Source organism: Nelumbo lutea, chromosome 1 (assembly GCF_056320005.1).
Source record: "Nelumbo lutea isolate HS-2025 chromosome 1, American lotus-T2T, whole genome shotgun sequence".
Lineage (NCBI taxonomy): Eukaryota > Viridiplantae > Streptophyta > Magnoliopsida > Proteales > Nelumbonaceae > Nelumbo > Nelumbo lutea.
In genome coordinates, this window is record NC_142684.1 from 68,367,885 (window position 1) to 68,394,585 (window position 26,701).

Here is a 26,701-nt window from a genome sequence, read left to right on the forward strand (position 1 = left end):
CAACACTCTCTTTCTTACTCCTCCAAGAGACCAAGTTACCTCCCACAAGAGCACAATATCCAAAGGTAGACCTTCTGTCATCAACACTCCCAGCCCAAAAAGGAGAATCAGTTTATTAAATTTATAATAAAACATAATGTATTATAGCTTTAATATTTAAAAAATCAGAATAAATGTATTTCTATTTACTAGTGTGAAATTATAATTTATAATAAATCAAAATTAAAAATAAGAAAAGAAAATATCGGATAACCTTGTAAAAACACCAAAATGCATAATAAATGAGTAAATCGTCATTTACTAATTTTGTATTGATCTTAGTTTCTTAGCTTTATATAATGGTTGGGAATAAGATAATAGTCTAGAAATATGTATTAATGCTTTTTTTATCATTTTACAAAATATCATTGCATATTTCCACAATGTCTCTAATTTTTACAATATTTCCCCTCAACATTTCTGACATATGTCCTATATTTTGGTAAGCGACATTTCCATCGACATCGACATTTTAAACCTTGCTTTAGAACGACTGTAGACTAATATGTCATCAAAATAGACCACCAAGAATTTTCCAATGAAGGGCCGTAAAATTTGAGTCATAAATCTCATAAAAGTATTAGGTGCATTAGTCAAGCCAAAGGGCATGATTAGCCACTCATAGAGTCCATTTTTTGCTTTAAAAGCAGTCTTCCATTCATCGCCAATTCTAATCCTGTGGGTGGGGGATAAAAAGGCCAGTTTTCAACAAATCTTGCTGTCGACCTCTGGAAGGATCTAACCTAAGTCTTGCTTTTTTATGATTTAACATTCTGTTTTTAATTACTTGTGCAACCTTTTTTCAAAAAAAAAAAAACTTAGATATGAAGGTGTATCTGACGTAACCTTACCCAACTCAAGAGTCAAGATCCGAACTATGGTGGCTTAGGGTGTAGAATATTATACATGGTTGGATTGGACATTGATTGAGCATCTGGGGTTAAGTGGGTCTACATGTTGACTGCCTTTTTGTCTCAAAAGAATGGTGATTTGTATGGAATTCATGTTTTGTCTCCTTGAGTGAATCATTATTAAAATTTGTTTCTTGCTGAATGATTTCAGGTTGCTATTTTGCTCCTTACAGAGATTACTCCAAAAAGTATAGCAGTTCACAATGCTACAGAGGTTGCTAGGTTTGTGGTAAGTCTTAACTTTTCACCTTTTTCATGGATTTGAAATAGATTAGTGCTTACACATTTAATGCTAATTGATGTGATTTTTTTGCCACTAAATTCTTCCTTTTAATTGTTGTTTCATGCACTTGATAAGGTTTGTAACCCTTTTTTGACAATTGCATGCATGTCTCTAGGTCAGGCCAGTGGCATGGCTTTCATTAATACTGTATCCTGTGGGAAGAGTTGTAACCTTTCTATCAATGGGAATGCTTAAAATGCTTGGTTTGAAAGGAAGAAGGTATGCTTACTGTTCTTTTGCAGTCTTGATTGGCTGTTATTTGTCTTTTTTTTGATTGGCTATACCTGTCTTTTTTTAACAAGAAGAAAGAAGTGTGCTTTTTTTCTTTAGGGAGTTTAATAATGGCCAATGAAAAAGAACTTTCAAAATTGAACTGTAAGTAAGCGAAGAGAAATTAGAATCTGAATTGTTATTAGATATTGCACCTCGACAATGAAGCATCCAATTAATGTTTCAATAATGGTTTAAAAGCTTTCTGTAAAGAGACATTTTCTTTTATTAATTGACTGTTTGAGCATTAGACGGAACATTGCTTCTGTTCATTGATGGTCTAAGTAGTTCAACTGCCTGGCTAATCTGGTTTGGTAACTTTTCCATCTCCCACTGTACAGCTCCTCAATGTATATGGGGGCTATCATTTTTTTATGCTTTTAATACAAAGCCTTCCCATGCCTTATTTTATGTGGTAAGATTATTTCCAGCTCCGTATTTTGTATATTCACTTCTGTTTTTAAGTTTTTCACTTTTTTGACTTCAAGTTCAGACCATATTAATTCATTCAACATTCTTAGATCCCCATTTTGGTATTGCCATTGTTTTTCTTTGGTACACTGGTAATAAGATAAAATAAATTATTGATAGAGGTTCTCATACTGTCACTTAACTCCATATCTCATAACAATTCCAGTAGATTTCTTATTACTCTACTTGTGCTACTTGTATCCCAATTTGAACACCTACAGCATGTACAGCCTAACTGTTCCAATGGATGAGGCAATCTGCATATGTATTGCTTGAGTTATGATACCACCGTCTCTACCAGCTTCATCATTGTTCGGTTCTCCTTATATCCAACCATTCTCTTGGTTAGGTTTAGCCTGCATTGGGGTTACATCTACTGGGGCGGGCTTTTTTTTGCATGAAGTTGACCTAAAATTGCTTATAGGGTGTGAAGCCAATAGGCAGGCTCTTTTATGTTCTCTCTTTCTTATTGATTGGTAAGTATAATGTTTTTCATTATTATTAAAAGAACAAGATTTTAAAGTTTAAACATCCCCCAGTGATGAGTGTCAATCACTCTGTTGAGGAATTTTCTCACCCTTTAATAATTCCCTACAACAAATTACCCCAAAACATTTGTGCTCTGTTCACCCCCTGATCTATGTATCCAAATGAAACTTTTATTTATTTCAGAATCCAAGGTTATTTGCTCCTTAAGATACCATATGACCAATATTGCCAAGGGATGTCCTTGTTTCATTGTAGCCATTGCACCACTACCATTCCGTCCCTCTCAACCATGATATTCCTCAAGCTTAAAGTCCTTGCCAAGCTTAAGCCATGTAGAAATGCTAACAGCTTCGTCCTGATTGAGTTTCCTATCCCTATAGGTCCATGATATAAAGCCACGGTGTTCCATTGTGATTTATAAAGGCATTTCCTATTCTTTTTTTTTATCAGTAAAAGAAATTTCATTAATGAATTTCAAAGATTACATTCAGATCTGTTTAAAATCCACCCCAAAAGTACATGGTTTCACAGAATTGCCCAGAATAACTGTTGTCTTACTGCCCCTTCGTTAGAGTGTCTGCCATTCCAATTGCTGTTCATCTCATCCATTTGAAAAACATTTTTTTTCAGCAAAAAACTTTCAGTGACAGAGAAATTAAGTTACAATAAATAAAGATTGCAGAGGGACACACTGCAATCTCCAGTAATTAGTTACAATTCTGCCCAGTACAATGAAGATCTATTTGCTTCTTGTTTTGCTAGGATATCCGCCATCCCATTTGCATCCTGTTTGACCCAACCAAATTGAGAGTTGAACTTCCTTGCAAGTGTGTCAATTTCTCTGAAGATAAATTTGAGCTTCCTATGTACTGATGTGATGTTTTTGGCCCAAGAGATGACCATTAGTGAGTCTCCTTCTATTTCTAAGTCTCTTGCTCCTATCTGCTCAGCCATCTTTAGACCTTGAAGTAGGGCTAGAGATTTAGCCTGTATTGAGTCACCAATACCTATTGGTCCTGAGTAGAGTGCCACCACCACACCTAGATGATTTCTAAACACATCCCCTATGCCTGCCCTACCTGGGTTGCCAAGAGAACTCCCATCAAAGTTCAGTTTTAATTTGTTTAGTGCTGGTGCCTTCCATGCCATGCTTACAAGTACTTTGGGTAAATCTGTTTGTGCTACTTCAGTCCAATTTCTTAGTATCTCATTCGTGGAGTAGTTTCTGAATATCTCCATGGTTTTCACCCAATGTGCAGTTCTGATTTTTATGGCTTCAATAACTTCCTCCTTTGTTTTGCTCTTTCCGAAAAGATTCTTAGGTTTCTTTCCTCCCATATAGTTCAAAATGTAGCTGATCTTATTACCTTCTGTAAGCATTTTCCTCTTTTCTTTTGTTGACACAGGAAAGAGGGGCTGAATAGACTTACCACATCCTGTGGGGGAACCGATCTGCATCCAAAGAGAGAACAAACAACATTCCAAATACCAGAAGGAAAAGAGCAGGATAAAAGTAAGTGGGTTAGGGTTTCATCACATCCCAAACAAAGGACACACATGAGGAGAGAGGCAATTGTTTGGCCTCCTTTTCTGTAGCACATCACAAGTGTTTACCTTCCCTAGGAACACTTCCAAATAGAAAGCTTGTACTTTTGGAGGGATCGGTTTAGACCAGATTTCTCTCACTGGGAAGTTCACCCCCATAGGATCAATGTGAGTGAGCAAATTGAAGAAAGATGCACAGGAAAATAAACCATCAGAAGTTGGGGACCAAACTCTACAATCAGCTATAGATTGGTCCAAGTAGACCTTCTTAAGTGTTGAAATCAAAAGCACTAGAGACTCACACTCATTTTCCCTCAACCCTCTTCTGAAACCAAAATCCCAAGAGATCCCTGAATCTGAAAGCACACCCAGCCTAGCAACAAGTTTCTTTTTATGGTTTGATAAGGAGTAGAGGTCTGGGAATTTGAACATAAGAGGCACTTCTCCAACCCAAAGGTCTTCCCAGAATAAGACTTTGTTACCACAACCGACACCAAACCTGATAAATTGAAGAAAAGTTGGATATACCTCAAAGATTGCCTTCCAAGGAGAAGATGGAGCTGCATTGGGGGCTAGTTTTGCATCCCAATCGTTATCTACCACAATCTTTCTTCTTCACAAGGGAATCTCCACAACCATTTCCTTAGAAGGGCCTTGTTTTTTTTGATGAATAATAATAAGTTTATTGATTCAAAAGCAAATTAGAGTGAGTTCATACATCATCCCAGTGAGAGGCGCGAGCTGCAGCCCCTCCTTGAAACTTACAAGTAAACTAGGAAGGAAAAACAATAATCACAATTGAGCCCAAGATAAATATTCCCTATTTGCCCCTTGCTTAGCTAACACATCTAACAAGGTATTTGCTGATCTCCCCACCCACTGTACAGTGACCAACATATTCCTTGTCAACCAACTAAATTTCTTCATTTCATTCTTGTATCGCCACAGCCTCTTCAGAATTTTTCAACAAACCCACCACCACTTTGGAATCCCCCTCAATTATTAGTTTTTGTACCCCCAGCTGGTTTGCAAATTGGACCCCTTGTACAACAGCTAAAAGTTCTGCCCTGATGGAATTCCCAATTCCCAAAGGACCTGAGTAGAGCAACAAAATCTCTCCCTTCTCATTTCTCAAAGCACCCCCCACTCCGGATAATCCTGGATTACCCATGCTGCTTCCATCAAAGTTCAACTTATTTGGGCCTTCGGGTGGAGGAGACCAGCTTGTAATTGATTTGGCCTTTAAAGATGAACACCTTGCTACTGCTAACCAATTTCTCCAAATGTCATTAAAGGAGAATTGATGTAAGATTTCCAAGGTCTTCAGCCAATGTATTGCCCTGTTTAACATACCGTCTCTCAAATCTTGGTTGTTCCTTTCCTTATCTTGAAAAATTCTGAGATTCCTTTCTTCCCAAAGAGTCCTCGTCAAGGCAGCACGAGCACATCTCCACATAATTCTCTCTATTTTTGTAGGCCAATAAAAGGTAGAATGGTTGAAGAGCATGTGAACTTTTGCTGGTAGACTCCAACTACTCCCAAACAACGAAAGTAGCCAAGTCCAAAGGTCTGTAGAAAAGGGACAAGATACTAATAGATGGTAACAATCCTCACCGTGAGCTCTACAGAGGATACACCAATTAGGAGAAATACAGAGAAAATGTCTTCTCTTTTGTAGGTTGTCTAAAGTGTTTACTTTCCCATGGAAGCACAAGTGAAGGTTCCATTGGGTCTAGGAGTCCAAACCCTCTTATCTGGCTTGGAGGGATCCAAACAAACTTGATTAAGACACCCAAGCAAAAAAGAAAGAGACTCAATTTCAGCATCCCTAAGTCCTCTACGAAAACCAAAATCCCAAGTAGGATTTAAGGGTGTTCCCAAGGGTGAAGCAAATTTTGAGACCACCTCTTTTTTGTACAAAGAAATAGAAAAAAGCGAGGGGAACAAATCCTTTAACGGTGAGTCTCCTACCCAAATATCCTCCCAAAAAAGGATAGAGTTGCTAGAACAAACTTCATACCTGATAAAATTGAGGAATTGAGGAATTGAGGAAGGGTATTGTGAATAGCCTTCCAAGGTGTTGCTAGGTTAGTTTGGCTCGATACACCAGCATCTCATCCATTCTCTGACCTCCCATGAATGCTTCCCACCACTTCATGCCATAATCTCTCTCTTTCCAAAGGCCATCTCCACAACCATTTCCCTAATAGAGCTTTATTCTTTCTAGTTACCCTGCCAATTCCCAAACCCCCCTCTTCTTTACTTCTGCACACAATTTCCCAATTAACCAAGTGATCCTTTTTCTCTTGTCCTGGCTCCCATAAGAAGTCTCTCATCAACTTCTCCAACTTCCTAGTTTCCCTAAATGGTATCCTAAAGACAGACAAATAATAGGTAGGTAAGTTAGCCAATGTAGCTCTTATTAGGGTAATTCTTCCTCCTAAAGAGATATAGTTCCTCTTCCATGAGACTGATCTCTTCTCAAAATTTTCTAACACTGGGGTCCAAAATCTACTCTCCCTAGGGTTTGCCCCTAAAGGAAGCCCTAAATATGACATAGGCCAAGCAGAGGTGGAACACTCAAGACACTCCGCAATAGCCTCGACCTCCCCTACCTCCAAATTTATACCTGCTACGCAACTCTTTTCCAGATTTATTCTCAAATTAGAGACACTTTCAAATCCTTTTATTAGCTCCTTTAGGTTTGCTACCTTTTCACTAAGACCTCCTTCACAAAAAATCATTAGGTCATCTGCAAATTGAAGGTGGGTGACGGGGACTTGGTGTCTCCCTATTCTCCAACCCCTAATGGCATCTTCGCTGTCAGCCTTAGTAATGATCCTTCTAATCACATTAGCTACTAAGGTAAAAAGGAATGGTGAAAGTGGATCCCCTTGCCTGACACCCCTGCAAGCTAGAAAAAAATCCCTCACCGTACCATTTACCAGAATAGAGTAGTGACAAGTATTGATACACCCAAAGATCCAACTACACCACTTGTCCCCAAATCCACCATTTCACATAACCTCTAATAGAAACTCCCAGTCCACCAAATCATAGGCCTTTTCAAGATCCAATTTACAAATGAATCCTTTCCTACTAGACCTTTTCATTTCCTCCACACACTTGTTCGCAATTAAGATCTGATCTGTTATTTATCGCCCTTGGATGAAAGCCCCCTGAGTTTCACTAATGATGGTAGAGAGGACTGTTTTGATCCTCAATGAGAGCACTTTAGCCAGAATTTTATAGATGCTTGTCACCAGACTAATAGGCCTATAATCTTTTGGGTGGTTGGCATCATTCTTCTTAGGTATCAAGGCCAAAAAGGTGGCATTAATTCTAGGGCTTATAGTGTGATTGTCTGCAAATTCCTTAAAGACTTCAGCTAGATCCTCTTTCAACACCTCCCAACAGTCTTGATAAAAACCCGTTGTAAAGCCATCTGGACCCGGAGCCTTGGATCTATCCATTAGAAAGACAACTTTCTTAATCTCTTCTTCATCGAAATCCCTTTCCAGCCACCTTGCCACTCCTTCATCAATTCTTGGCCAATCCACCCTTTCCATGACTGTTCTCTCACTCAAAGGCCTTCTATAAATCGATTTGAAGTGGTCCACAAATTTTCTGGCTATGTCATCCTGATTGGTAATCACCTCCTCTCCTATCTCTAGCTTGGTCACAAAATTCTTTCTTCGTCTCCCATTTGCCAAATCATGGAAGAATCTAGTGTTCCCATCGCCTTCCTTAATCCACTTGTGTTTAGATTTTTGTCTCCAATTGATTTCTTCTCTCAATAACACTTCTTCCAACTCCTTTTTTAATTGTCTCCTTAACACTCTGTCCTGCTCGGTCAGCCCATTGTGAGATTCCTTTACATCCAAATTCTCTATTCGAGAGATTAGGCCCAATTTTTGCTCCTCAATTCTACTAAACTGATCTCTATTCCGCTCTTTTATTTTGGCTCTCAACCTTTTTAATTTCTTGTGGAACTTGATCCCCTTCCATCTTACCCCCCTCTCCTCCTCACCCCACCACTCCTTCACTTTTTTCACAAAATCTGGATGGGTAAGCCACATATTTTCGAATCTAAAAGGTTTGGGTCCTATAGGAAAAGACTCAGTTCCTATTTGGATAGGACAGTGATCGGAGGTGACCCTGGGTAAAGCCCTAACAACCAAGTTTTCCACACTGTTCTCCCAGGCAAGGTTAAAAAGGAATCTATCCAACTTCGAGCACAAAGGGGTTTTCTGAAGGTTGGACCAAGTGTAGCTGGCTTGCAGTAGAGGTATTTCCTTCAGTTCACAATCTTCAATAAAACCATTAAATTTCCTCATGCTTGTTGAGATTACCTGTTGGGGATTACTGGTTTCATCAGAGAATCTAATGACGTTAAAATCCCCTCCCATGCACCAAGGACCATCCCATAGCCCCTTAATGGCATATAGTTCCTCCCACATCTCATTCCTCTCTCTATAGGAATTAGGGCCATAAACATTGGTTAAGACCCATGCACACCCATTTTCTACATTCTTGCACTTAATGGAAACTGAGAATTTGCCTATCAATTCTTCCACTACTTCCACCACATCCTCCCTCCATAGTGTTACAATCCCCCCCCCCCCCCCCCCCCCTCTCGAGGCTTCCCAAGAAGGAGACGAGCTCCAACCTAAACCTCTAGACCTCCAAAAACTCCTCACCCATCTCCCATCTAATTCCATCAGTTTGGATTCTTGTAACAACACAATATCAGGTATTTCCCTTTGGAGTAGGTCTTTGATCGCCCTTCTTCCTTGCACTCCCTAACCCTCTTACATTCTAGCTAATAATTTTCATTGATACAAAATAGCAAAGGAACCCAATAAGAGGCCATATTCTCCTCATTTTAGGCCCTTCCTCCTATCCCCTCTACCACTGAATTCTAGATCCCCCTCAATGTCTGAGATTAGCCTTTCCACTTCAGATCTTTTTTTCTTATTTGTTCCTCTTTTCCCCTCCTTCCCAATTTCTCCATCCTTTCCAGCCAATGTTTGAGAAAGAATTATACCCTTCTCACACTTATTTTTGCTACAACATCTTTCTACGAGACCTCCCTTTTTATTTTGTTCCTCCATCATCGTACATATCAACTCCCAAATTCTATCCGCCACCCCCTTACTACTTCCTTCCAACACCCTCTCTCCTCCTTCCACTATCACCCTCTCTCTTGCATCAGAAACTCTTGGATGGGAAGCTGGGATATCTATTACAATCATAACAAACAAGTCAGTACCTAAAACAGAATTGACACCCATACTTGATAGAACGGGGGTAGGACTAGAATCACTGAAAATGACTTGCTGACAAACGGCACATGGTTTTAAGGCTTTTCCCCTTTTTGGACAAGGTTGGGAAGTAGACATGGTGAAAGAGTCACTTCCTGACGACCTACCCACTTGGAAAACCTTTCTCTGTGTTTCCGACACTGGAATACCCGCATCCATCCTCACGGTCGATTCTTGTCCCTCTCCACCAACATCCTGTAATTCATTAGACTCAGGGTCAGCTCCCTTGACGAAGGTAGGAGGAGTTTTCACAGCTTTAGAACCAATTTCTTCACCATTCCTAGTCTTCCCGCCACTTGCCTCTTCAGTCTCTTCCAGAACAACTCTGTATGCAAACTTTCTGTTTCAAGAAGATCATTGTTGCTTTTCGGAGACAAACTTCCCAGACTTAGCGTTCCGTCTCTATCAGAATCGTCATTGCTATTTTGTTCACTCAACCAATCTTCAAGCCATGTTCTATTCTCATCACTAGGCTTCATGTATCTCTGGTTGCGCCTATTTGGTGAGAGACGGTTTGCCAGGTTGGATGGGATCCACTATAGAGAGCCTTGAGACTGTGAGTCGTGAGATTTTTTTGCGCCTGAACTGCTTGGTCAAGAGGAAGGGTTCGGGGTTGAAGAAGATAGACGCTTTATCTCGTCTATCAGCTCATCCCTCCTCCCAGTCACGTGCTTACTTAACATGTCCCTCGGCCCATCTGTCTTATAATGGGCCTTGGGCTCAAGACTATAGGAGCCCAACTTTAAGTCCTTTACTTGAAAAGCCTTCTCCGGCCCACCATAATAGGGATCCACTCGATTGGGCCCTTCTTTTGTCCCACGTGACCACTTAAAGAGTCACGCCCCCCTGTTTTAATGGTCGAACCAGCAACCTTCCCTGTCTGAGATTACTGGTTAAGCCTTCTCCCTTTCGACAGTAAAAACTTTTTGTCTTTTTCCCCTGACACCACTTGCGCAAAGGATCTGCCATTTGTCGTACCCTCTTCTTGCTTTCTCCAGGTTTGACCTTCCAACTACCCCAAAGCTTTTTGGCTTCCCGGAATATGTTGGCCCTTTTTAGTGAAACATCCCTTCCCATTTGAATTACCCAATCTCACAAGTCCACGTAGTGCTTCTTCTTCCTCCTTCTCCCCTCCTACCAACCGTGCCTCCTTCCACAGTCCTGCTTCAATGGAGGAAGCTATCCACACAGAGACAAAACTCCCCTCTGTTCGTACCTCTACCTTTCGTGGAATTTCTTCTGGCTTCACACCACTTAGCAGGATTGCTACTGAATAGAGATTGCCCCAGTTCCTCCACACAACACAACTATAGACTCTGCTATTTCTTGTTTTCATAGGTGGAATGGCAAGCCTATTACACGCACCACCACACCATCTTCAACAAAAAAAATCCTTGGAGTTGGATGTTGGATTCCATTTGAAGACTGTGAATGATCCGAACTTAGCCTGAACATTGATAGCTAATATTTCCAAATCATTCTCTAATGGATCTAGGATGGCTTTACAGTTATCGAAGGGGGTTACTATGAAAACACTCTTCAACTTCAACCTGGTTGCCAGTAAGTCAGCTACCCTCCTCCAATCATTAACCTTTTCCTTGGCTTGTATCACAAACTTACTATCCCACTCCTCTCTCTCTAGACCTCCCACCATTCTGCAATGGCCTTTTGTTTTTGCCATGACCACTGGCCCTTGTTGTACCCTGCAATGGCCTTTAACAGGTTCCCTATACCTAATCCTCCCTGCTCCTTAGGGTAACAGACTTGCTCCCACTTCACTAAATGATCTTTCTTTACATCACCTGGTTCCCACAAAAAGTCTCTCATAATCTTCTCCAACTTCCTAGCTATTTTCACCGGGATCTTGAAGGTGGAAGGGAAATAAGTGGGTAGGTTTGCTTGGGTTGATTTTATCAAGGTGATTCTTCCCCCCAGGGATATATAATTTCTCTTCCACATTGCCAACTTCTTTATGAACATCTCTACCACCGGTTTCTAGAAACTTTCAGCTTTCGGATTCCCACCCAAGGGCATACCTAAGTATTCCAGAGGCCAATTTTTCACTTCACAACCTAGCAGATTTGCCATGGCTTGGATGTCCCCCCCTTCAATGTTGATTCCAGCTACACAACTTTTTCTCTAATTGACTTTCAGTTTGGAGGCCTGTTGAAATTCATCCACCAATCTTTTCAAATTCTTTAAACTAGATTCATCACGGCTTTCACAGAAAATGATTATGTCATCAACAAATTGCAAATGAGACACCGCCACTTCTGATCTACCCATCCTCCAACCTTTAAACTGGTTTTCTTGATCTGCCTTGATGGTTTGTCTACTCAAAACCTCAGCCCCAAAGGTGAATAAGAATGGAGATAAGGGATCACCTTGTCTTAGTCCTCTTTTGGCTTGGAAGAAATCCTTTGCTACCCCGTTCATCAGATTAGAAAAGTGTGCTGAGCTAATACATTCTTTAATTCACTTCTTCCATCTTTCACCTAGCCCCATCTTTCCATTAAGTTCAACAGGAAGGACCAATTCACCATATCATAAGCTTTTTCTAGGTCCAATTTACAAATCAAATCTTTGCCTCCTTGTTTTCTCTTAGCTGCCACACACTCATTTGCCACTAGGATTTGATCCACAATTTGTCTCCCTTTTTTCAAAAGCTCCTTGGTTCAGAGAGATAACATAGGGCAGTACAGTCTTCAACCTACCAGCCAGGGCTTTAGAAATGATTTTATACAATTACCCACTAGACTTATCGGTCTGTAATCCTTAGGGGTTTTGGCCTCCTTTTTTGGCACTAAAGCAATAAAGGTTGCATTTACTCCAGGCGATAATTTTCCTTATTGGTAGAACTCCACAAATACATCCAATAATTCATATTTCAAAATTTCCCAACAATCCTGATAGAAAGCCATTGAAAATCCATCCGGCCCCGGAGCTTTAGATCTATCCATCGAGAATATTGCTTCATGTATCTCCTCAATAGTGAAGGCTCTTTCTAGGAGGTCAACTTCGGTCTCTGGCACTCTGTCTCATTGTAAGTCTTCCAATTCTGCAATGTTTTCATCAGAGGATGCTAGGATTGACTTAAAAAGATCCACAAAGCATCTTTCAATTTCCTCTTTTGCAATTACTACTCTTCCGTCCACCTCTATACTGGAAATTTGATTTTTCCGTCTCCTCCCATTTGCTAGGGAGTGGAAAAATCTGGTATTTCCACCCCCTTCCAGAAGCCATTTACATCTAGATTTTTTCCTCCAAAAAATCTCTTATTTTCTTAGGATCTCTTCCAATTGCACTTTTAAGTTCCATCTTTCTACTCTATCCTCCAACCCACACTCTTTTCGGGCCTCCTTTTGGTCCACTTCCTCTATTTTTCTGGCTAGTTCCTTCTTTATGTCCTCAAGTTTTCCAAATTCCTCTTTGTTTCACTCCTTGACCTTTTCCTTCAATCTTTTTAGTTTCTTGGAGAACCTCACCACTTTATTTCTAGCCCTAATCCCAACTTCTGACCACCATTCTTTGACCTTTTGCAAAAAATTTGGAACTTCTAGCCACATATTTTCAAATCTAAAAGGTGTGGGGCCTCTAATAAGATTTTCTTAGTAGAGGCTTAAAGGGCAATGATCAGATGTCACTCTAGGTAGAGCTTTCAGTGTCAATGTTCCCCACGACTCTTCCCAATCAATGGAGAAAAGGAATCTGTTCAGTTTTGAGCAAAATTGATTTCTTGGAGATTTGATCAGGCGAAACAGACTTGTAACAAGGTAGGTTCTTTTAGTTCTAGGGACTCAATCAAGGAATTGAATTGTCTCATACTAGTTGTTAAGGGCTGGTTGGGGTTGTTTGTCTCATTTGTGTATCTTATTAAATTGAAATCCCCACCCAAATACCACGGACCCTCCCAAATGCCTCTGACTGCAGCTAGCTCTTCCCAGAATGTGTTCCTCTCTCTATATGAATTTGACCCATATACATTAATCAACACCCACTCTCTTCCATCACTCATCCTCTTGGCTTTTATTGATACTGAGTATTGCCCTATCAATTTCTCCTGATAGTCAACTTCCTCATTCTTCCACATTGTAAGGATCCCACCCAAGGAACCCCACAACGGGGCAAAGGACCAACTTAGACCCCTGCTACTCCAGATACTTCTTATCCACCTTCTGTCCAAATCCGAAAGCTTTGTCTCCTGTATCATGACTATAATTGGTCTCTCTTTTCTTATCACATTCCTAATGATTCTGCTTTTCTTTTCACTTCCTAAACCTCTTAAAATTCCAACAAAGCACCTTCTTTATACTCCTTTTTTCCAACCCATACTCATTTTCAATTCCTATTCTCCTCTTTTCTTTTCCCTTTTCCTAATTACAGTCTTCTCATAGGAAACACCACAGGCTAGCCTTTCCACCTCATTCATTTTCTTCTTTCTTTTTTTGTCATCTTTTGCCTCCTTTCTAAGATAGACCTTTCCTTTGGCGAACTTACTTTTGGTTTCTTTTTGTTCCTTTCCTTTTACTTTGGGTGTCTCTCTACAGCCATCTTCTCCCTCATCTAACCGGCAGATTTCCTTTTCCTTCTCTTGAGTACCTGCAACAATTTCCTTTCCCCCAACGTCCTTCTCCATCTCCACCACATAAATCAATTTCTCCTCGTTTTCTTTTCCTCCTCCCCCACCTTCTTTTATTATCGCACATGGGTCATTATCCGCCACCGGTGACGTTTCAATGGCTGGAACTGCAAAATCCAAAAGCTGAAGCTTACTATAAGGATCAATACCGAAAGAGTTTTGGCAGCAATTTGGGGGCGAAGAAAGAACTGGATTGAGAGGAAGGGGGGAAGAGACTCCTTGATCTTGAATCTGGTTTTCACCGGTTACTCCAAAGACAAACCCTGATGGTTTGGGTTCAGCTACAGTGTCCACCTACGCAGCTGGGGGGAGCTGTTCCTCAAGTGGTTCCATGGTTGGTTTGCAATGGAAACCCATCTTCACAAAGCTGCAATCCTGTCTTTGTTCTTGATTTGTATCTATTTTCTTTGTACTGGTTCTTATTTTCATAAATTACCTTACCTTTTCAAAAAAAATTGTATCTATTTTCTTCTCTCTCCGCGAATCGCCTATAGGCTTCCCACTTTCCGCAGTAGGGTTACCAACCCCCGAATCCTGTGTCTCCAGAATCTTCGTATCAATATCTTCAGAGAAGAGCAGTTCAGTTCCAAAAGCTTCAGAGTCTGTGAAGTTGCAGGCCTTTGTTGAGTTTATGCTACCTATACTTGACGGCAAATCTCCATCATCTTCTTCCACATCTCTCAACGCCTCCCAATCTGAGTCCTCTTCAGAGTCTCCTTGCGAGGCCCTATTGTAGTGAGGGTTCGACTTCTCAGGTGTCGTGGAGTTATCTTCAGTCGCCAGCCTCCATTGAAGCTTCATTCCAGACACCGACGTCGCTCTAGCAGCCGGAGGAAGAGGAGGGGGGGGGAGTTCTGATCTCCGCCTCTGCTTGGGGACGTGACGAACGAACAGGAGCAGTTGGGGAAGATGATAGACCACAATCATCATCCCCCTAAGGCGCACAAGAGTTGCACACCTGCTGTTTTAAGAGGTCACGTGACCCTTTATGAATCTTAAAACTTTGCATGAGAGGTTGGGTTGGATTGTGGGAACCCGGATTAGGCTTTTCATTTTCCTTCTCATACATGGCGTGAGCTGGAAAGCCCAAGGGATTTGGGCATTTGCTCTTGTCCAAGAAATAACCACCTGGGAGTCCCTTCAACTTCTAGATTGTGGAAGCCAAATTGTTTTGCAAATTTTGCCCTGCAATAAGCTAACCATTTCAGCTATCAATGCATCCCCATGTTCCAATGGTCCTTAGTACAAGGCCACCACAAATTCTCAAGTCTTTGGATATGTTTGCTGATGTCTCTACAATTATGCTATTGAATAGCTGGCTGGAAGTGGCAAATTCTGTTTCTTTTTCATTACTTGTCTCTCCCTTATGGTCTCCACCAGGCCCAGGGTGTGTCAAGTGAAATTTTGATGGCAGTAGTGAAGGTAATCCTAGGCCCTTGGGTGTTGGTGGGGTGTTCAGAGATGAGAATAGAAAGGTGATTGCTTTGTTTTCAGGTCCCATTGGGAATGGTGACTCTCTCAGAGCTGAGATATGTGCTTTAATAGGCTAATTGTTGAAGGAGACTCAAAGTGGGTTCTAAGCTGGTTACAGAAGGACAATGGACTGTGGAAATATGCAAATGAAAGAAGGGAAGCTAAATGGTTAACTAGGGGAATGGAGGTTCAGTTTCAATGGGTGAAGAGGACTGCAAATGCTTTTGCAGATACATTGGCGAAACAAGGGGTGGGAAGGGAACATATGTTTTGGGTTGTATTGTAATCCTCTTTTCTTTTTTCTTTTTCAGGAGAGTTATGCCTCTTTACCTCTTCCTGGATTATTGTAATTTTATTGTCAATTAAATAATTGATTTCTGTTATTGATAAAAAAATTGCGCTTTAGGAAGTTTTGAGCCGAGGGACTCCAAACCATGATTTGCCTCACCTTGACTTGATCTGAGAGTGCCACCTCTTTCCAAGATCTCAAAATATCATTGAGGGAAAAAGGTTGGAAATCCTCCAGAGCTTTCACCCAATGTGCAGCCTTTAATTTGATTAAATCAGCAATTTCCTCATCTGCTTTTATCATTAAAAATTCTTCCATTCCTTTCTTCCCAAATGGTCCCATACCACGACAGCCCTTAATGCTTTCCAAAGAAGTCTTCCTCTTTTCCTTGGTTGTCTCAGGAAGTCAGGATCTAAGAGGTCTGCCACGAGGATTCCACCTGCACCCAAATAGAGAATAAAGATGCTTCCAAATACAAAGCACAAATGAACAAGATATAAAAATATGAGAAACAAATTCACCGCTGTCCATGCAGAGGAAAGACATATTGGGGAAAGGCTTTTATTTGGCCTTCTTTTCTGCAGTACATCACAGGTGTTAATCTTTCCAAGAAAGACCTCCCAACAAAGGGCCTGAACTTTAGGAGGAATAGGCTTGCTCCAAATTTCTTTCACCGGGAGATTAACCCCCCCAAAGTTGGGTTGTAACTGGTAATTGAAAAAAGACACACAAGTGAAAGAGCCTTTCTCGGAAATAGACCACACCCTAGTGTCCTCTCCAGAGTTATCTAGAAAAACTGAATCCAGTCTACCCAAAAGAAGAATGAGGGATTCACATTCCAAATCCCTAAGACCCCTTTTGAACCCAAAATCCTAATTTAAACCTGAGTCAAAGAATACAGCAAACTTTGAAATGGTTTCAGATTTATAGTTGGAGAGTGCAAAAAGCAAAGGAAATTGGACCTTTAAAGGAGTATCATCCAACCAGAGGTCTTCCCAAAACAATACTTTTAGTCCATTCCCCACATCATATCGGATAAGGTTTAGTAAAAGGATATACCTTGTGAATTACTTTCCAAGGAGAGACTGAAGTTGCATTGGAAGCTACCTTTGCATTAGTTGAGAAATACACCTGTAGTAATTTAGAAATTATAGGAAAAGAAAGAAAGAAAGGAAGAGAAAGGAGAAGAAACTGGTTTCAGCAGTAGGTTGTGGTAGAAGAAGAGAAGGGAAGAGAGAAAAGAAGAGTTCTAACTTCTCTCTCTAGCCCCTTTGATCTCTTTTATTAACTTAATTCTAAAATTAAGTACAATTACTTGGATGCCCTTAATGGGGCAGCCAACACTAAAGAAATAATTAAAGAAAACAAAAAAGGCCCATAACCAACAAACATAACCTTAAAACACTACTTAAAAGAAATAAAAGACACTAAGGCCCATTCTCACTACACTCCCCCTTAATCTAAGCATAGATGTCAATCATGCCCAACTTGACAACGGAGGGATTCTAATGCAATGAAAGGAAGGCATACCTCTCCTGAAGCTACTCTCTCCTCTATAAAGTGTTTATCTACTTCAATATTCTTAGTTCTATCATGCAAATCGGGTTGTGAGCTATGTAATAGCAGACTGGTTATCACAATACAACATCAGTGGCTTGTCACATGAAACACACATCTCATCAAGGAGAGATCTAAACCATAACAACTCAGAAATCCTATGGGCCATATCCCATAGCCCTATACTTTGCCTCAACTGAAGATCTAGCAACCATTGACTGCTTTTTACTTTGCCAGGAAACAATATTTCCGGCTACCATAGCACAATAACCTGATGTGGATCTCCGATCATCCACATTTCCTACCCAATCAGGATCTGTATATGCTTCTACGGTTTTACCTTCTTGTGGCCATGTTTAGCAAATAATATACCCTTCCCTGGGGTTCTCTTAATATACCATAGCACCCTTTCTGCAACAGCCATATGTGTTTGTCTAGGAGCGTGCATGAACTGGTTGATGGAACTCATAGCATATGAAATGTTTGGACGAGCTATACATAGATAACGAAGTTTCCCCCAGTAATCTCTAAAACACTCTCTTGTCAGCTAAAAGTCCTCCACCATTAGTTGAGAGTTTATGATTCACATCAATAGGGGGAGAGGCTGGTTTAACACTAAGTTTTCCAATCTCAGCAAGAAGATCTAGCACATACTTCCGCTAAAAAAATAAAGATACCTTCCTTAGACCTAGAAACCTCAATGCCAAGAAAATACCACAACTCCCCTAAGTTTATGATCTCATATTCAGAATTGAGAGTCTTCTTGAGAGCATTAACTTCTTCTGTGTCACTACCAGTATCATCTACATAAACAATAAGGAATGTCACCAGGGTTCTTCTTCTCTTAACAAAGAGGGTATGATTTTATTGAGTCTAAGTGTAGCCGAATTGAATAAGAGCAGCCCTAAACCTGTCAAACCAAGCACGTGGAGATTGTTTCAGGCCATTGTTAGAATTGTTGGAAGTTGTTAACAGGGGTAGTATTGTCTTTTTCATGTTATTCTTTCTCTCTTATATCTGCTGTAATTTTCCTAAGGGTATTGTAGTCATTTCAGCCTCCGTAGATTGTTAATACAACCTGGGTCGACAGTAAGGAGAAGTGAACATGGTATCCTTTTCTTCCCCTTCTCTTCTCTTTCCCTTCCCTTTCTCTTCCTATCTTCTGCTCTCTTTCTTTCTTCTATCCTTTTTTTCATTTTTTTCTTACTTTATTAAAGTTGGAGTATGGTATCAGAGCCTTGAGGTCGACTGTACTGTTTATGGCACTGTTCACGTCCCAACTCTTTAGTGCCCTAGGAATAGAGAAAATTCTCTATTCTTTGTTGGAAAGGAAAGGGACTTAAGAGGACTGATCACCCACTTGGAAAAGAGGCTTTAATGTCTTAAGTTGTAGTGTTGTGTGAGTTGGTGGTGTTTTTCTAAAAGCCCTTTATTGGCAGTTGAAGAGGGCAGCTTTGTGATGTTTCGAGTTGTGAGGTAGGTGCTTCTCAATGTGTGGTGGTTTGTGTTGTGGTGACACCTTGTGGTAAGTATGCAATCTTGCCTAAGTGTTTCTAAAGTAGAAGGCTGATGATTCTTGGTGTTTTTTTTAAAGAAAAGGGTGTGTTACAATAGTTGCATACTAGCTGTTTGACAATTTGCCTAGGTGACAAATCAGTGATCTCCTCTCACTCATGGTTTCATCAAATGGTAGCACTAAACCTATAGTAGATGTGCAATCGATGAAACTCAATGGTACTAATTATATCCCATGGGCCAAGTCGGTTGAGGTATCTCTCATTGCAAGAGGCAAGTTGAAGTACATCAAGGAGGGTCCATTGAAAAGTGAATCAAAAGGGCACAATGAATGGGTACAAGAGAATGGCCAAATTATGAAATCACTTTGGAATAGTATAGAGAATCACATTAGTGTAAACCTTATGTTTCTAGACACGACCAAGGAGATTTCGGACCATGCCAAGCAACTGTACTCTGGACAAGGCAATGTCACAAGAATTTACTAGTTGTACCAAGACTATCTCTCTTCAACAAGGGGATAAAAGTGTTGAAGAATACTATGCTTCTCTAAAATGTTTAACTCAATGTTTATCAACCCCTATCCACTGATTTGAAGACTCAACAAGAACAATGAGAACATCTAGATGTAGCAAGATTTTTATCTGGGTTGAGGTCTGAATTTGAACCAGTGCGGGCCCAAATCTTAGGGAGCAGTGATTTTCCATCATTGTCTGAGATTTTCTCTCGCATAAGGAGAGCCTCAAATCCACATAGTGATTATCCCCCACCTTTAGAGAGATCAGCCTTGGTGGTTTCCAGAGGAGGTTTTCCTAGTAGGCATATGCGTGGTAGAGGTGGAGGAAATGTGAGGGGTTTTGGCCATGGGCCTGGAGGTGCATGAGGAGGTGGTAGAGATTTTGGTGGTGCAAGGGGTGGTGGTGGTCATAGTGGTAGTGGCCGTGGTTCAGCCCATGAGTGCTCACATTGTGGACGAGGTCACACAATCAACTTTTGTTATGATCTTCATGGCCTTCCATCTTCTTGGGCTAACCAAGCAATGGTAGAAGGTGATTTTGGGAGTCTTAGTGTGATTGAATATGCTCCTACTTCCAGTGTTGGTAAGGATAAAGAGACAAATTCTTTCTCATGTGAGGAGTATGAAAAGCTTCGCCAGTCTGCCTCTTCTAGTTCTACCACTACTACACTAGTGAAGTCAGATACTGCTTGTCTTGCTTCTAGTTCTTTACCTTCACCTTAGGGAATTGATTATGGAGCTTTAGACCACATGACTCTCCTCAAATATGTTTGTATCCTTGTCACCACCTTCTACCTCTCAAACCGTTACCTTAACTGATAGTTCTTCTTCTGCTATTATATTGGTACCGGTAATGTGTCTCTTGGTTCTGACCTTAATTTATGCTCTGTTTTTTATGTTTCTAAGTTTCCCTTTAGTTTTTTGTCTGTAAGTAAACTTACTCAAACCCATCATTGTTCAATAACATTTTATCCTTCATATTGTGTCTTTCAGGATCTCAAGACGGGAAAGATGATTGTTGGCGGTTGTGAAATTAGAGGACTATAGTACTATACTACTTGGATGACCATGGTCCTTAGAAGGCTCTGCATTCCTCTCTTACACCACACCAATGGCATTGCCGTCTTGGTCATCCTTCTCTGCGTGTTTTGAAAAAGCAAGTCCCAACCTTGGAGTCTGTAACTTAAGTTAGATTGTGAGTCATGTCAGTTGAATAAACATCATAGAGTGTCTTTTGTTCCTAGGGATGATAAGAGAGTTCTGAGTCCTTTTGCTTTAGTCCAATCAGATGTTTGGGGTTCTAGTTGTGTCATTTTATAATGGATTCAGATATTTTGTTACATTTATTGATGACTATTCAAAAATGACATGGATTTACTTAATGAAAGATCATTCAGAATTCTTCTCTATTTTTCTATCTTTTCATGCTGAGATAAGAAATCGGTTCGGTGTATGCATTAAAGTGTTACGTTCAGATAATGCCAAGGAATACTTTCATAATAATTTCCAGTCTTATTTTGACTCTCATGGTATTATACATCAGTCCTCTTGTTCACACACTCCTCAACAAAATGGTGTGGATGAGAGAAAAAATCGCCATGTGATTGAAACTACTCGGGCCTTGTTGATTCAAATGTCAGTTCCTAAAATTTATTGGAGTGATATTCATCAAAAAAAAAATCTATTGGAGTGATGCAGTTCTCACCTCTTGTTTTCTCATAAACTGTATGCCTTCTCCAGTCCTAGATGGTGAGTCACCTTTCTCTATCTTGTTTACTTCCACCTCGCCTTTCTCTCTTCCTCCTCGTGTGTTTGGTTGTGTGTGTTTTGTTCACAAATTGGGTCTAGGTCATCAGGCCATGATAAACTTGACTCTAAAGCTATTAGATGTGTTTTTCTTGGTCACTCTCATACTCAACAAGTTTACAAATGCTATGATCCTGTTTTACGGAAAGCTTTTGTTGCTCCAGATGTTACCTTCTTTGAGAGTTTGCCCTATTTCTCTGGACGTGAACCTTCTCTTTCTATTCCTCTTCCCTCTGAATCTGGTGATGTCTTTATTCCCTTGCCTACTATGGAGGAGCATATTTGATCATCTATTCACAGAGCATACTCTAGATGTGATAGACAACCAGAATTGTCGCTAGTAGTTGATCCAACTCCAACTTCTGACATGCCACCAGAGTCTTTGTCGTTGACAAATCCACCATCCTTAGATCTTGATCTTCCTATTACCCTTCGTAGAGGTAAGCGTACATGCACAAATCACTCCTTTTCTCGGTATGTCTCCTTTGCTCACTTGTCTCCTTCACATCAACGTTTCATTTCCCTTCTATCCTCTATTTCTCTACTGTGTTCTCTACAGGAAGCCCTCTCATCTCTTAACTAGAAGAAGGCAATGCATGAAGAATTTCATGCTCTTCAGTCCAATAATACTTGGGATCTCACTTCCTTACCACCTGGGAAGCAAGCCGTTGATTGTCGATGGGTATATACAGTTAAACACCGTCAAGATGGCAGTATTGAGTGGTTTAAAGCTCAACTTATTGCAAAGGGGTATACTCAGACCTATGGTGTGGACTATTTAGAAACCTTATCTCTTGTGGCTAAAATAGGTTCTGCATGAGTGCTCCTTTCTTTAGCAGCCCACTTTGGTTGGCTGGCCCCTATTTCAGCTTGATGTAAAAAATGCGTTTCTCCATGGTGATCTTCAAGATGAGGTATATATGGAGCAACCTCTGGGTATGTTGCTCAGGGGGAGTCAAGAAGGTGTGCTTATTGAAGAAGGTTATCTATGGGCTGAAGCAATCACCGCGGGCATGGTTCGGTGGTTTTAGTAGTGTGGTGCAAGATTTCAGCTTGAAACAATGTAGTGTTGAGCACTCTGTGTTTAGTAGAGATTCGTCATATGGGAAGATCGTTCTAGTAGTGTATGTTGATGATATTGTTCTCACTGGCAATGATACACATGGAATTGATGAGTTGAAACAATTCCTATAGCAATACTTTCAAACTAAAGATCTAGGAACCTTAAAGTACTTTATTGGAATTGTGGTAGCTTGATCGAAGTGGGGAATCTCTCTGTCCCAAAGAAAGTATGTTTTAGATATCTTGGATGAAACTGGGTTGTTAGGATCCAAGCTAGTTGAAACTCCCTCGGATCCCAATGTGAAGATGATTGATAGTCAGGGGGAGCCATTAGAAGACCCTACAAGATATCGGAGACTAATAGGCAAGTTGATATATCTTACCATCACTAGGCTTGACATCTCCTTTAGAGTTGGAGTCCTTAGTCAATTCATGTAGAATCCAACAACTGCTCATTGGGATGGTGTTATGAGGCTAGGAGTAGCGCTAAAGCTGAATGCAAGGCATTGTCCCATGCTACTTATGAGCTAGTTTGGTTGAAGCATCTTTTGCAGGAGATGAATATCACAATTTGTCAACCCATTAAATTGTCGTGTGACAATCAAGCTACGACACATATTGCCTCTAATCCAGTGTTTCGTGAGAGAGAAAGTGACAAGTGGAAAGGTTGTTAATTGTTACTCACTATGTTAAATTTGAAGACCAAGTAGCTGATATTTTTACTCAAAGTGTGGGTCACTCAAGGATGGACTATAGTTGTAACAAGATGGAACTTTATAATATATATGCTCCAACATGAGGGGGAGTGTTAGGATTGTTAGAAGTAGTTAACAAGGGGGAGTGTTAGGATTCTTTCTCTCTTATATCTATTGTAATTTTCCTGAGGGTATTATAGTCATTTCAGCCTTAGTAGAATGTTAATACAACCTAGATCGACAGTAAGGAGAAGTGAACAGATTTCTCCTTTCTAGTCTTCCCTCTTTTCTTCTCCTTTTCTCTTTTCCTTCCCTTTCTCTTCCTATCTTCTTCTCTTTCTTTCTTCTTTCATTTTCTTCATTTTTTTCTTACTTTAAGTGATTTCTTCAATCTACACACCTTACCTTGCATCTCGTTGCCATATATACTAAGAGGAAGGGGCTTGTATACCTCTTCAGTGATATCACCATTTGGGAGTGCATTCTTAACATCAAACTGATACAAAGGCCAATCAGAGCTAATTGCTTAGGATAAAAGAACTTCGCCAAAGTCATTTCAACAATTGGAGAAGAACTCTCAATGTAATCTATCCCATATACCTATGTATATCCCTTAGCAACAAAAAGAGCCTTACACCTCTCAATTGACCCACCTGCATGATACTTGATAGTGAAAACCCACTTGCACCCAATAGGTTCCTTCCCAACTTACAAGTCAACAATGTCCAAAGTATTGTTTTTATGAAGGACTTCCATTTCAATCCTCATAGCATCCCTCTATTCTAGTGTGGGCCATGTGGCTAAGGCTTTTGAAATAGACATTGGGATGGGTTGAGAGGAAATGGAGGCTAGAAAGGCATAACAGGATGGGGACAACAAATTGTAGGAAAGGTGTTTGGAAATGCAAGGAAGTATACATTTCCTCTTGCCTTTTCTCAAAGCAATGGGTAGGTCAAGGTCTGGAAACGAGGGTTCTGGTGGAGGAGGTGATGGACATGTCCTCTCTTTAGTACTTAGAAGTGCCTAAGATTCAACTGGAGGCATGGGATCAACCTGTGTTTGCCTTAGCCTCTGCCTCTGGTACCACTTCTAGAAAATAGAATGGGTGGTAAAAACTAGAGGACTAGCAGGAGGAGGGGGAGGAGAAGGAATGGAAGACCTCAAAGGAGAGGATCCCTCCATAGGAATGGGGGTAACCGTGGAGGGCTCGACACAAGACTCAACTAGAGTTAAGCAAATGAAGGAATGAAGAAAACAACTCAAGAGATCTTTCCCCTTTAGATGGGCGATTATAAAAAGGAACTGACTCCGTAAAGGTGACATCCATGGAAACAAAATGAGTGCCACTAATGGGATCAAAACAACAATACCTATTCTGTGTGGAGGCATAACCAAGGAAGATACACTTCTGAGCCTTGGGGTTAATCTTATGTCTCTTAGAACTGGGAATGTGGACATAACAAGTGCAACCAAAGACCCACAGAGGAATGGAGAAAATCTCAACACTAGGAAAGAGGACTCCAAAAGGAGATTTTAACGCCAAGACTCGAGAATGCATGCAGTTAATTAGGTAGGTATTTGTTAAAACTGCATCACCCTAAAACTTCACAAGAACATGAGTAGCAAAAAGGATGCTCCTTGCAACTTCCACAATGTCTGTTTTTCATCTCCACTACATTTTGTTGTGGAGTGTGGGCACAAGAACTCTGATGAACAACCCCAATCTTCTCAAGATAGGAGGTAAGGTCCTCAAAATATTCCTTAGCATTGTCCGATCGGAATATTTTGATGCGGGTGTTAAACTGAGTATGTGTTCATGGAATTGTTGCACAAGTTTAGGCATTTCAGCACGAGAGCACATAAGGTAAATCCAAGTATGTCATGAAAAATCATCAATAAACATGATGAAATATCCACAATCACTCATACATGGTAAATGGTAAGGTCCCCACACATCAGAGAACAATATTAAAAGGATTAATCAATCTTTTATTACTTGATGGATAAGTATTTTACAATGCTTTGAGAATTTACAAGACTCACAATTTAGACTTGATAGACTGATTCCTTTAAATAGCTCTAGAAACAATTGACTCAATGAAGAAAAAGACAAATGATCTAGACGACTATGACATAACATAATACGACTAGTGGACTTTGAAAAATAGATAGATCTCTTAGGTTGTACTTGGCTCTACTCAGGCATGTCTAATAAATGGATCTCATTCGCCTCATGGCCACTTCTAATCACATTTTGAGGTTTCATGTCCTAAAAAACACAATATCAAGGGAAAAAGGTCACATTGCAATTTAGGGATTTAGTTAGATTACTAATTGAAAGCAAATTGGTATTTTTAGGTACATGAAGAACTGATGATAAGGTTAGGGCATTAGAGGTCTTAATGTCTCCCTTTCCCGTGATAGGGGCAAGAGATCCATTAGCAAGAGATATCTTATCTTGACCAGAAAGGAGTTGGTAAGAGGTAAATAATTGTGCAATACTGGTCATATGGTCAGAAAACACTAGAATCAATTATCCAAGGGGTTTTATGAGTACTTGAGACAGAAGCATGATGTGTAGTGGCACGAATACCCAAGTGAGCATATGTAGAGGAAAGAATAGTCTCTGAAGGAGCTGTAGCGGTGGACTCCAAATGATTGATTATTTGGCCATACTTCTCATACTCAACCTTGGTGGATGCTAGCTGTTCTCCCACTGACTTCTCTCCATCCTGTCCTTGTTTACTTTGTGAGGTGGCTACATTTGCATTTTCACCTTTTTCAGTTTCAAACCTTTTTCCACAATTTTTTCTTGAGTTTGGCAGGAATGAGCTTTGGATGTAACTTCCAACAGGTGTCTTTAGTGTGTTTAGGCTTATTGCAATATTCACAGATAACATCTTTCTTCCCAGTGTTAACCTTCGACTTCATCCTGATACTGGCATAGTGATCAACCTGCAGCTCGACAGACTGAACCTATCTTCTGCTTTCCTCACTGTTCACCATAGTATACGTTTGAGACAAAGTCACCTCATCCTTTGCTAAAACATTCTGCCTCACAATATCATACTTTGAGTTGAAACTGGTGAGGAACTCAAAGATCTGATTTCTCTCCACCAACTTCTTATATGTTTTTTTATAGGTAGCAGAAAATATTTCATTATATAAACAGGAATGTATAGGAGATATTACAACTAGGGAGTGAGTACCCCTTAAAGCATGTGTAATCATTAAGTTCTATACAATCAGTCCCTACCCAACCCTTACCCTCAGGATCAGATTAACCTTTTATCCTTAAAACAGTTGAGCCTAAAATATTGTCACTCCTCTCAGGTGCCACCTGATTTTCTTTACCAAGTCTTGGTAGATCCAGGCTGCCTTCTTGTCGTTCTTTAGCCAGCTTACTACTACTTGGGAATCTCCTTCTATTAAAAGCCTTCTGAAATTTATTTTTTCTGCTAGTTGGACTACAAACAGTACAGAAGACAGTTCTGCCTTGGTTGAATCTCCTTGGGCAATAGGGCCCGAAAATAGAGCTAAGATAGTCCCCTCTTTATCCCTGAAAACCTCTCTATGCCTGAAGGGCCTGGGTTGCCAAAGCAACCACTTTTTTTCTTTTTCAAGATTCAAAATGTTTATGAAATAAATGGCCATAGTACCAGACAACCTCATAATTTAGGGGCTGGAATGCATTAGCAAATTCATCAAGATCCAAAACTATAGTACAAGAAAGTTGGATACTGTCTACACAATAAGGTATAAAGCTGAGTTTTGATGGGAGTTTAGGTAATCTGGGGCCTTCAGGTGTAGGGGGAG

The 26,701-nt window shown here is 40.3% G+C and overlaps 1 protein-coding gene across 7 annotated transcripts in view; it reads left to right on the plus strand.

The window, feature by feature from the left end:
* Positions 1-26,701, plus strand: part of LOC148875104 (putative DUF21 domain-containing protein At3g13070, chloroplastic) — a 77,215-nt gene that overhangs the window by 6,505 nt on the left and 44,009 nt on the right. For all 7 annotated transcript variants that reach the window (XR_016105241.1, XR_016105240.1, XM_088965367.1 and 4 more), the window contains exons 4-5: positions 1,102-1,179; positions 1,349-1,452. Coding sequence is in view for 5 of the 7 variants with exons in the window: in XM_088965367.1 (XP_088821493.1) it covers positions 1,102-1,179; positions 1,349-1,452 (182 nt within the window). In the remaining 2 variants the exon portion in view is untranslated. The remainder of the gene's footprint in view (positions 1-1,101; positions 1,180-1,348; positions 1,453-26,701) is intronic.